This window comes from Olea europaea, chromosome 15, assembly GCF_002742605.1.
Source record: "Olea europaea var. sylvestris chromosome 15, O_europaea_v1, whole genome shotgun sequence".
Lineage (NCBI taxonomy): Eukaryota > Viridiplantae > Streptophyta > Magnoliopsida > Lamiales > Oleaceae > Olea > Olea europaea.
The window spans coordinates 13,380,616-13,392,990 of record NC_036251.1 but is presented as its reverse complement, the minus strand read 5'-3'; the positions used below and the strand labels follow the sequence as shown (position 1 = coordinate 13,392,990).

Below are 12,375 nucleotides of genomic sequence, written 5' to 3'. Positions count from 1 at the left end.
GAGCGATTAAAGGCATACATAAGTTCACTTACCATTGGGACAATTAACTCGAAAGCACGATGATACTAGTATTTTCTTCATTTAGCTTTCCATCTACTTGGTTCTTGTATAAATTTATTGGGAAAAGTCATTTGTACACCTAAAGTGTACATCATCTTGGACGTTACTCCAGTTGGCAAAATTTGATTAGTGAAAAAAAATTGTTTATTTTTTAAACTCTGTCTAATAGTGTGGTACCACGTGACACAATGTTAAAATAAGGAAAAAAAAATAATTGATGTAAAAATGATGTACATACGGCATGATTGACGGTTATACTGCATGTATAATTAATTTGACAAAAAGTTTGACAGATGATGAGGTGACATGCATTTTGACTATTAATTTAAATTTTATTTATTCAAATCAAGAATCAAAATGCATAACACCTCATCATCTATCAACAAAGGTGTAAACATTAGCATCACAAGTAACTTAATTCCTTAACTGATTGCAATGATTACTACGTTCTTTGATTTCCACCAACTGCACAAAAACCATATTTTCAGTACATATTTTTTCCCGCAGTTTTGTTACACTTAAGAGTGCATTTTATTTTCAATATTTTTCGTGAAAAATATTTTTTTACCACAAATTCTTACTTTTGTGCTGTTTGATTGATATTTTATCAAGAAAAATGTTTTCCTATTTTTGATCACGTGGTCATATTTTCCTTGAAAACAAAGAAAATATTTTCTTCAAGAGGGTAGCTTTTTATTTTTCACACACACACACACACTCTCTCTCTCTCTCTCTCTCATCTACCTACTAAAAAAAATGGATAAGTATAACATTTTGTAAATTAAAAATAAAATCAATCATATACATTTAATTGACAATTTTCATATAAATAATTTTTAGATAATTTAATTGTCTAGAATTTATTTTCTTTTCATATAAATTCTATATTTGTAACCGCACACACATTTACAATTTTGGTTGACAACTTTGTTTACACTCCATGATATGATACACAATTTTGACATTAATTTCAACAATATTTAAAACAATCAACGATATCTCTTTTGTCACATCAAATAATGTCAAATTAGTTATACAAAATGAGCGTACAACTACTTTAATTATCTTTTCAGTGTAACTTGGGCTATAAATAGGCTTGAGCAACTCCGAATGAGAATAGGCTCGGCTTTGGTTTTTGGGGAAAAAAAAAAAAAAAAAAAAAAAAAAAAAAAAAAAAAAAAAAAAGGGAATAATAATGGTTAACTATGGCAACCTTCAAAGATTGGAAAATCAACAATAGTGGCTACACAGTATAAGTCTATTTTCCCCTTCTAATAGTGCTCGTCTGTGAATGAAGAGGGGCAAAAAAGTAATTGTGCAAAAATAATTCAGGGTAAATTTGACATTTTGGAAAAAAATTGTATCCTACAACTACTCACCCAAACTTTCATATTCAAAGGTTCAGATTTTTTCAATTAAAAAAAAATGCACTCAAATCTATCAAAATCTGATAGATTTTGCCAAAAAGCTCCACCAAACGGGAGCTTAACTTTATGAAACATTTTAGTCATATCCACAGGTAGAAGATTTTTGTCATATCCACGGATGGCATACTTTGGGTAAATTTTATTATTGTGAAGAAAGTGATTTTGCTTTAAAATAAGTGACTTTTGTATTCGGATAATTGTTTTGCTCTTTATGTCCTTCTACTTTTTTTAGCTGTATTTGCAAAAATGATTAGTCGATATTCTTTTTCCCTTTTGCATCTCTAAAATGGTGAAGTTCAATTATTCGATATTCTTTTATCCGGGAGGATCTTTACAATCAATCATTCATCTTACGTCATAATTTTTGCTGATTTTTAATTTATTTTTTAATTTTTTTGGTTGATTGGTTTTGATTTGGGGATGGGGTGGAGGAAGCGTGGGATTGGAGAAGAAAATGAAGTTTTAAAGGTAAGGTGAGGTGAGGTGGGATTGGGGAAAAGATGAAGTTTTAAATATATAGAGTTGTGAGGTTACAAATAAAAGGTTCGGATATAATCTGCAAGAAAATAAAAAATGTTAAACCACAATTGCAATTATTCGTTTTTTATTTTGGCCAGCCTCTCTATACATAAGTGAATTTAACGGCTCTAGTAACGAACTTAAACAGTAGGGTTCTTTCATACGTAAAAGTCATCTAGGGGAGTTTTTCGCCAATCTAAAAGGATAAGGAGTATTATGCAATAGAAACAAAGATTATGAAAGTTTTCGCCAATTACCCTTTAGTCAAAAACAAGAATATGTATATCTAAGTTCAAACAAGTCAATAATATTGAGCACGTCTCAGCAATTTCATACTAAATAAAGTTCAGTAACGCAATTCAGATAAAGTAAAGCTAAATAAGCCAATTGAATTTCATTTAAGTTCACGAGTGAAATTGAAATTTACCTGATTTCCTTTAATTTCAAATATGTAGTTTACATGATTTTCTTTGAATGATGTTATTTGCAGTCACTCACTACTGTAATTGTTTCACGTAGCGTACATGTGACGGTCACACAGGACAACTACGATAATAAGGAACTGCAATTATTCATTTTCCTTATTTTCAAACATAGTTATATTTAGAGAAGTGTCACTTACAGGGAGACCCTATAGGAAATCTGTGAAAGATTCGTCACTTCTCTCATTCAAAATCGTGCATGAAACTTTCATCTCACATAGCTCCTAAGCGATAAAAGAAAGAAGAACTCATCTTCTTTCTTTTTTTATTACCTTCCTTGCGTATGTATAAGACCGAATCTATTCGATTTCTAAAAAAGATTATTAATCCTTAACTTTTCGAGAAATCCTTCATCAGTGATTGTGAATGACTGATTTTCATATACATTCAGCCTTATTATTAGATTTAATGGAGCATTGTAATGAATTATCTTCATATTTTTTAACTACATTGAACCAGTACCAACAAGCTTAATAGTCGGTCTACAGGTCTTGCACCTAGCATGTCAATCTTGTTCGCAATAATGAATCTGTCCATTCGACTGGTCAAACAAGCTTGATGTTTGGAAACTTAAAAGTAACGTTTAGAGTGCTTTTGATTATAAACATAGAATTTGTATTAAAAAAAAAATTCTAGACAATTCAATCGCCTAAAATTTATTTGCATCGAAACTGTCAATTAAATATGTTTGATTGATTTAATTTTAAACTTAAAAAATATTATACATGTTCATTTTTTATTGATGGATAGATAAGAGGAAGTGTGTAAATTCCCTAGAAAATAAAATCATACTCCCCTAAAGAAAATATTTTCCTTGATTTTGAAGAAAATATGATCACATGACTAAAAGTAAAAAAATGTTTTCCATGAAAAAAAGTGTAAGTCAAAAACGCAAAAGTAAAAATTTGGATGGAAAAATACACATTTTATATGAAAAATAATGACAATCAAACACGCCCTTATTGAATCTCGTAAATTTCTTGTGTTCTAATACTTCCTTTCTTTTGCATTCAATGATGTATTAAATTATTACATTTTTACAACAAAGATTAATGTGAACTTCTTGTGAAACACGAACATATTCTGCAAATAGGGCATTCTCTTTACGTCATTCTCATGCATACGGCCAAATAAATATTAGTGTAACCACTGCATGAACTTATATCTATCTCATTTCCAAAATTATTCAAAGATAACTAATCCAACAAAAAGCAGAGCATATATTAAAGAAATTGTCGATCAATCGTATATGAATAAGAATGAGAACCTACGAGGACATAGCAAGATTGGCCAAGCTTAAATTTACTTTCAAGTCAAGAGCTTTTACATAAGCTACTTCTAAGATAATAACTTACATGTCTAGTACAGCTTATAATTACTAACTCTTAAGCTAAAGTAAAGACATTATTTATTCATATACTAAGGTAGGAGTGCAAAATAAGTTCATTATTTTGAAGTTTGACCAACAAAGATATAAATCCACTTACAAGTGAACTTATAAATGAATATTTTGAGCATAGCAAAACATTTACAACGTGGTGTTCTCTAGCTCATCACATCAAGGAATTCCACTAACTAAACAGTATGTTAAACTTGTATATAATCAAGCCTTGAACTAATTTACAAGCAAGTTTCAACTCTAAATACAGAATTTGTTCAGCCATGAAAAGCTTTAGCTCCTCATATATAGCAATGGTGGTAGTTCAAATTGCATATGGTGTATCAAATATTATCATGAAACTAGCCCTTCAGAAAGGACTTAATCCGATCGTTTTTGTGGTTTATCGCCACTTAATAGCCATTCTTGTTTTAAGCCCCTTTGCATATATTTTTGAAAGGCAAGCTCTTAGCCATCATATATAGTATACACACATATGCATATACACAAGCACACCCGCACATGCACACGCCACGATGATGAATTACTTATTCAATTCATGTAAACTATATGGCAGGAAAACACGACCAACTCTCTCATTTCGTATGGCAATGAAGATATTCTTGCTTTCATCCATGGGGACGACGGTCCATCTAAATCTCTACTATACTGGTCTTGAATATACTTCCCCGACGGTCGGAAGCGCCTTGAGTAATGTCATGCCCAGTTTGACCACTCTCATAGCTGTTGTTCTTGGGTATATATTCTAATTTCTCTAGCCAAGAAACGAACAGAGTGGCTAAATAAAGATTTATGTAGCCGGACTCAAATGATTGAGAATAAGGCTCAATTTTTGGCCTTTTTCGTACATAAGAGTCATATGTTAATACCGTCTCCTACTCAGGATGGAAACAAAGAAACTAGGCAGTAATAGAGGTAAAGCTAAGCTGTTTGGAACACTGGTTTGCATAGGCGGATCACTTATTTTTACCTTCTGTAAAGGAAAACGCTTATTCACAAGTTTTAAGCAAAAGCCCTTAGTCCAGCTGTACGACACTGAAGGTATAATCAATACAATGAAGAAAATTTTTAGCCCTTTTCCTACTTCAATACACTATAGCACAACGAAGTTTCTACAGGTGAGTCGAGGAATCATAAGGAAAATTGGGTCAAAGGTGCACTCCTTATACTAATTAGCGAGGTAGCATTGAGTGCACGGATCATTCTCCAGGTGCATGGTTATACAGAAATTTCATCATCTTTATACTATAAACAACTTTTCTCCTTGTTTCTTATATTATCAAGTGGTTGGTTATATGTAGCTTCTTTTATTAAGTTTACACCAACCATCCTGATTGTCGATCACTGAAAACTCACAGGCAACGGTTTACAAGATCTATCCTGCGCTGTTCTCATTAAATGTTTTGATTTGTATTTTTGCCTCTCTACAATCATCAATCCTGACCATGTTTTGGGCAAGAAATCCACACCTATGGAAGCTAGATTGGAACATACAGCTTTTGGCCATTGTATATTGTGTAAGTGTGTATTTCTTTTCGCACATCCCCCTAGCATGCTATATATTTTCGTTTATAACATTTTATTAACAGGCAATCTGATTACTAACAGGGAGTTGTGATATCAGCGTTGGTATACTGGCTGCAAACATGGTGTATCAGTAAGAAGGGACGGGTCTTTGCAGCAATGTTTAGTCCCTTAATCCTTGTTATTGTGGGGATCTTTTCAGCAATTGTTTTTGCAGAGAGACTTTATTTGGGAAGGTAAGAGACACTCTACAACTCTAGTTAGTCTTGGTTAGAGGGGCACAACCAGTTTTTAGGTTGGCCAACCCTTTTTGGCAGCTAAAACAAGTACTTTTTATGATTAATTTAGCTTACATCAACAAAATTTTCCAACTAGATGGGTAGGGTAGGGCAATGTGGCTCAGCAACAGCAGAACCCAACTTCAAAAGTGTGAATTCTTGAAATAATCTTGATATATATCCTCAAAAAATGCCAAAAGCAGTGGAATCATTAGAAATGCCCAAGAATGTGAAGGGGGTCTATCGAGATGTTGAGGCAGGGCGTTACATATTAGCTTCGGCCAAGGATACAAAGTTGACACCTGCGGCTAATTGAAGTGTTAAGGTGACATGGCTACGGTGTAGTTGTTGGTGAGGGTTTCAGTCGAAGAAAGGGTAAAGGAAGGGAAAGGAAAGGAAAGGAAAAGGAATGGGAAAGCTGAAACTATATGACGTCTGAGAGAAATATAGCGCGCGAGTCGCAGAGCATTTATGGTAAATACAGTGGACATGAAACTGCGTTGTTTTGACATTAATGTTCAGTCAAGAAAAAAATTACGAAAAAATAATAGAAAAAGAAATTGGAGGGCACGCGACCATAGGAACAGTGCCCATACAAACCCACCCCCTTTTTTTTTTTTTTTTTTTTTTTAACACAGTACTTCCTAATCCACCTTAGCAAATATGCACGATTGTTTTATGCATCATCTTATATTGATACTGTAATGGTACAATATAAAGTAAATTAATTTAGCAAATCTGGGGTAATAATCCCAAAATTTTTATTCATGCTTTTGATTGACTTTGGATGCTTCGGTAATTATTCCAAATACCTGCTATTCATGCTTTTGATCAATATAGGATGAGTCTTCCAGTGTGAAAGGGAACCCGTCTCTATTTACTTGAGAGAGTTTGCTATATCAATCACAAAACGATATTTCACGTCCTTCTTGATCATCCTCTCTAGAGCATCATTTGCATATTGGATGGGAATTACTTCTATGTTTGGGTAAATCTTGTTGGAAGCACAAAAATCCAGCATTTCTTGCGTTTGCTTTGTTCCACCAGTTATACTTCCTGAAATGGTTTTCGCACCTGCAAGGAACAAATCAACTAAAATTCTTAAAGGCGAGTCTCATCTCAATCGCGAAAAAGAACAAGAGCAAATTACTGATATACAATATATAATTCAAAAGTTTGGTACAATTTCATACCCAAGTTTAAGCTACTCGGACTGAACTTCACTTCGCTCGGGAACCCGACCAGAACAAGGACACCAGCAGTTTTCAACAATGACAAATATAAATCAAATGAGATATCTCCAGATGCTGTGTCCAGTATGAAGTCAAATGAATTGCACAAAGCCTGATAATCCATCAAGTTCAAACCAACTTTGTTAGTTCCTTAATCACCATTTTCAATCCATCATTTGACTAGTGATTTGATAGGTACACACTGAAAAGCCAAATAAATTGCTCCAAAAACATTGTAGTAGCTTAATTACCTTCATCCGCTGTTCGTTGGTGGAGACTACAAAATTGTCTGCTCCAAGAAGAGTTAAAGCTTCTTCTTTCTTGGATATACTTGTGCTAAAAACTGTTACCTTCAATCCAAAAGCCTTCCCAAATTTTACAGCCAGGTGACCGAGTCCACCGAGCCCAATCACCCCAAAAGACTTGCCAGGCTGTTTCATGTTATGCCTTATCATGGGAGTGTAAACAGTAATACCAGCACAGAGCAAAGGTGCTGCTAGTTCCGGTGGGTAGCTTTCGGGTATCCTGAAGCAATACCTACAGAAAACTCAAAAAATTAATGAAAATCTAATGACTTCTCTTCCGTCTTCGCATTTGCAAAAGTGTTCAAAAGAACAAACTACTCACCTCTCATGGACTACAATGTAACTAGAATATCCTCCCTTAGTGACAGTACCATCAACATCTATCCCATCAAATGTGAAAACTGCTCCCTTAGAGCAATGAACTTCTAATCCATCATCACAATATTGACACTCTCTACAAGAGTTAACATAAGTTCCAACTCCAACACAGTCACCAACTTTGAAGCGCTGAACATTCGAACCAACCTCTTTAACGATCCCAACAATCTCATGTCTGTTAGGCAGAGGAACAGCAAATCAGTTAGAAATAAGAGTTCAAATGCAAATTGGCATTGATTTTCTGCTTTATATAAATTGATGCACATTTTTACCCAGGCACTAAAGGATACTTCGAATGTCCCATTTTGTTCCGTGCCCAAGCAACATCAGCATAACAAACGCCACAGTATGCGATGTCTAGTGAAACATCATCGCTCCCCATAGCCCTGTTGAAATGTGTAATCTGAGAGGTGAAAAACTATAAACAGGAACACAGTTTGCTTATAAAGAATGCTGCGATAGAAACCATACCTGTATGACAAAGAAGTATTTCAAGGTAAAAAATTAAAACTTGAATACACTTAGGTAGTGTTTGTAGCGTTTTTGTCAAACTTGAATACCGAAGGTATGCGTCTATCAAATTTATAGTGTTTTTGTCATGAGATGAAACAAATTGGAAGCAGGCAATTGTGGCATAAAGATTTAAAAATTTCAGTCGGCAGTACTATAAGTATTCTGAGTTCACAGAAAATCCAACAAGGAAACCCGATATTTCCATTTTATCTCTTTATCCAAGTAAAAGAAACACAAATTTTATTCTCCTCCAAATGAGAACATCTACCGGGAGACAGATTATATTGTGCAGGCTGCGATTCTCGATTGTGGACGAAATGATACCCTTTAATCAAACTTAGGCTTGTTTCCTGGAAAGAAAAATTTGATAGACGCATACCTTCGGCTGAATTTGTATGGAGAAAGAATTCCAGAAGGATCTCTAGCTGCCCAGCCAAGGCATTTCCTATCTGTATTTGTAGTTCCAGAAGTCATATTCACTGATCTACATATGACAAAATAGAAAATGATACAGTCCGGATTAGATGGAAGGAAAGATCAAAGTAATTCAACACTTATACAACCGAACCTAAGGATTCTAACAAGAAATATCGGAGCTCAATGAAATATACCAAAGACATACAGAGTTTCCTAAAACATGGATAACACCTTTCAAATTTTAAAAAAAGATTTCTCCGAGCACTGAAAGCTGTTCCGCAAAATACAATTTAAGAATTTTGTACTCATAGAGCATGTTTGGCCTTGGTATCGCACTCTTAATACTGCCAAAATAAGCCAACAAGAGTTCTCCTGTCTTTTAAGCTACGCAAACTTGCCTATCTGTCTAATATCGCGCTCTTAGTATGCACATAAATCCTATTGATGTTTACATGATTCATACTAAATATCTTGGGTACCATCTTCAATAAATACATAACTCCTTTTCAAGATTCATCTTCACCACTCCTTTACGAGGAAAATAAACGTAGTTCATAGTCCATTCATACTAGATTCTAACAGAACCCGGAAATCAAATCGTAGGAGCAATACATTGACATGGATCAGAACAAGATATTCATTATACAGAGTTTTCTGGGGCTTACCCCGATAGCAAATGCAGATTCCAGAAAGTCAAACTCAACGAAGGGTGTATTTCCGGGCACCGTTGATCTTGAAGGGGGAAAAAGGCTTTTCTGTCGTGTTTCACAACCTTAGCTTTTGTTTAATGAATTTTAATCATCACGAAATTAATTTTTTTTTGTAAGATTAAAATAATGTAAATAAGGATTTAATTAACTTTGACTTCATTGAATTATAAAATCCTCATATATATAGAAAGAGGAGATGATAACCTTTTTTAAGGAGCTATTAATGGCCTAGTCAATTGCTTTCTCCCTTAGGTCTTCTCCCTTGTTCTCCACTAGGTGTTACTCCTTTTTGGAGAATGTGAAAAGTGGCTAATCCTAAAATCACACCAAAATATGCCAATAAAGTGCATATTTATAATAACCTATTAGTGTTTAGAAATTGAACAAATTTCCTTAGACTTTATTGTAGTAGGCCAATTAAGTCACATACCTTTTATTGGAGCCAAAAGAGGGACCTAATTGGACTCACATGACCCAAGCTCCAATAGATGTTTTCAATTGGGTCAACTCTTGACCAATTGAGATACATATATTAATCCCGACTTATTTTACCAAAAAATCGAGATTACACTCTTGAGTCGAGTGATAGCTATAGAAGCAAATTATGATCCAACAACAATATTCTCTGATTATCGTTCCACAAGTCAACCCCCATTTGACCGTCAATATGTTGAAACTGGCAAAATGATCGTTTTGCCCTTCAACATGTATTACCCTCTAAGTTCCATTTTCATACGGCAAATTCGTTGTGATCAAATCACAATGTAAAGTCCTACGATCTCATCGTCGACCTACTGATCTCATATTCAATTTGCCTAGGAAAATATCTTAGAATAACGATCGTCTCATCTCAATGATTAATGGATTCCAATATTGTAAGTATATGATCTCTAATTATTTCAGCCCGATTTCCAAAGCACCGAGATCAATCTTCCGTTTAAGACTTCACTCATTGGTACCTCAAAGAACTTGAACTAGCAATCAAAGGTACATTACTTACTCAGGATTTAGGTGACCTGTTTGATAATCAAGTAGAGTCTCATTTCAAACAGTCACAAATGAGTCATCTACGCGATTCCGTTCAATGTGCATCGAAACACATTATTGTTCTTATTTCAAGATCTAGACAAATCTTAATAAGAACAATACAATCTTATCAACAGAAAGTGTCCAACTCTATGAACCGATTATGAACGACATAATTTTGATCATATCACAAATTGTGTCTTACTATACCCGATCTATCAAGTATACAATTTGTGACATCCTATATGATCATGGAACCTTAGACAATAACTTCAAATTATAACACGCAAATAAACGAACGTAAATTCATAATGTGATTTTACAGAACGTTACTCGAAGAATGGGCATCAAACTAACAATCTCCCACTTGCCCTTCTTAGAGTATGTGTGACATATCAAGAATACTCATCCCCTTAAGATGTCCATCAAAAGCCTTAGTTGATAAGGTTTTAGTGAATGGATCCGCAAGATTATCTGCTGATGCAATCTTACTAACGTCACGTCTCCTCGATGAACAATTTCTCTAACAAGGTGATATTTTCTCTCAATGTGCTTGCTACGCTGATGACTCCTCGGTTCTTTAGCATTGGCAATCACCCCACTATTATCGCAATAAAGCGTTATGGGCCCCATTGCCAAAGGTACTATGTCAAGGTCCAAAAGAAACTTCTTGAACCATACAGCTTCTTTAGCAGCTTCACAAGCTACTACATATTCTGCTTCCATGGTGGAATCAACAATACAAGATTGCTTGATACTCCTCCATACCACAACTCCACCTCCCAGTGTAAATACCGATCCTGATGTAGACTTCTTAGAGTCACGATCGGATTGAAAATCGGAATCAGTATATCCAATAGGATTTAGATCGTGAGTAGACAAGCATATAATCTCTCGTTCTCCGGAGATACTTGAGTATATGCTTTACCGCTACCCAATGTTCTGGTCCTGGATTAGACTGATAACGACTAATAATACCCATAGCATAACAAATATCCGGTCTAGTGTAAAGCATAGCATACACGAGACTTCCCACAGCCGAAGCATAAGGAACCTTTCTCATGTGATCTATCTCCGTTGCATTCTTGGGACAGTGCTCTTTAGATAGATGAATTCCATTTCTAAAAGGAAATTGTCCCTTTTTGGAATTCTGGATTTCAAATTTGGACAATATTTTGTCAATATATGAAGTTTGGGATAATGCAATCCTTCTGTTTTTCCTATCTCGCAAGATACGGATTCCTAAAACATAACTAACTTCTTTCAAGTCATTCATATCAAACTCTTGTGACAAGCATTTCTTTACAGATGACAATGTCCCTACATCATTTTCAATAAGTAGAATGTCATCTACATAATGAATCAGAAAAACTACTTTCTTCCCTTGTATTCGTTTGTACACACAAGGTTCATCCAAATTTTGATCAAAACCATAGGTCTTGATGGTTTGATCAAATCTTACATTCCAAGATATAGACGCTTGCTTGAGTCCATAAATGGACCTCTGCAACTTGCAAACTTTCTTTTCATGGCCTTCTTTCACAAACCCTTTAGGTTGCATCATGTAAATGGTCTCCTCAAGACGTCCGTTTAAAAATGTTATCTTGACATCCATTTGTCAAACCTCATAATCATAATGAGCGACAATGGATAAAAGGACTCGAATAGATTTAAGCATGGCAACCAGTGAAAAGGTTTCTTCATAGTCGATGCCTCTCCTTGGGTAAAACCTTGGCCACTAGCCTTGCTTTAAAGGCTTCAACCTTTCCATCTATACCTCTTTTTCTTTTATAGACCCACTTGCATCTTATAGTCTTTACCCCATTAGGTGCATTTACAAGATCTCAAACCTTGTTGGAATACATAGATTCCATTTCTAAATTCATGGCTAATTTTCATAATTTAAAGTCTACATCTTCCATTGCTTCCTTAAATGAAGTGGGATCTTCTTCTTGCTTAATAGAGATTGCCTACTAGGATTCTCCATAGAGCAAGTACCTAGAAGGTGGTCTCACAACCCTACCACTACGAGTAATAATTGAAGGCGCCTGATTATCCAGTCTGACCAAAGGTCCTTCCTCTCTTCCCATTGTTTGATCCTGTTC

At 34.8% G+C, this 12,375-nt stretch overlaps 2 protein-coding genes across 3 annotated transcripts; one reads left to right on the top strand and one right to left on the bottom strand.

Annotated features, from left to right (window-relative positions):
• The first annotated feature begins 1,462 nt into the window (after positions 1–1,462).
• On the top strand, positions 1,463–5,721 carry LOC111410228 (WAT1-related protein At1g43650-like). 2 transcript variants are annotated; one of them, XM_023040482.1, is made up of 6 exons: positions 1,463–1,619; positions 4,444–4,623; positions 4,771–4,928; positions 5,006–5,097; positions 5,246–5,404; positions 5,496–5,721. In XM_023040482.1, the coding sequence occupies exons 1-6, from the start codon at positions 1,606–1,608 to the stop codon at positions 5,649–5,651; spliced, it is 759 nt and encodes a 252-aa protein (XP_022896250.1). In that variant the 5' UTR covers positions 1,463–1,605; the 3' UTR covers positions 5,652–5,721. The 2 variants fall into 2 exon arrangements, with proteins under 2 accessions (XP_022896250.1, XP_022896249.1); XM_023040481.1 differs by lacking the exon at positions 1,463–1,619 and adding an exon at positions 3,965–4,326.
• A 622-nt stretch (positions 5,722–6,343) lies between these two features.
• Positions 6,344–9,311, bottom strand: LOC111410227 (probable cinnamyl alcohol dehydrogenase 1). Its single transcript, XM_023040480.1, has 7 exons — positions 9,200–9,311; positions 8,497–8,601; positions 7,877–7,990; positions 7,549–7,779; positions 7,173–7,458; positions 6,883–7,033; positions 6,344–6,763 (listed from the first exon to the last, which is right to left on the bottom strand). The coding sequence occupies exons 2-7, from the start codon at positions 8,589–8,591 to the stop codon at positions 6,567–6,569; spliced, it is 1,074 nt and encodes a 357-aa protein (XP_022896248.1). The 5' UTR covers positions 8,592–8,601; positions 9,200–9,311; the 3' UTR covers positions 6,344–6,566.
• Between the last annotated feature and the right edge of the window lie 3,064 nt (positions 9,312–12,375).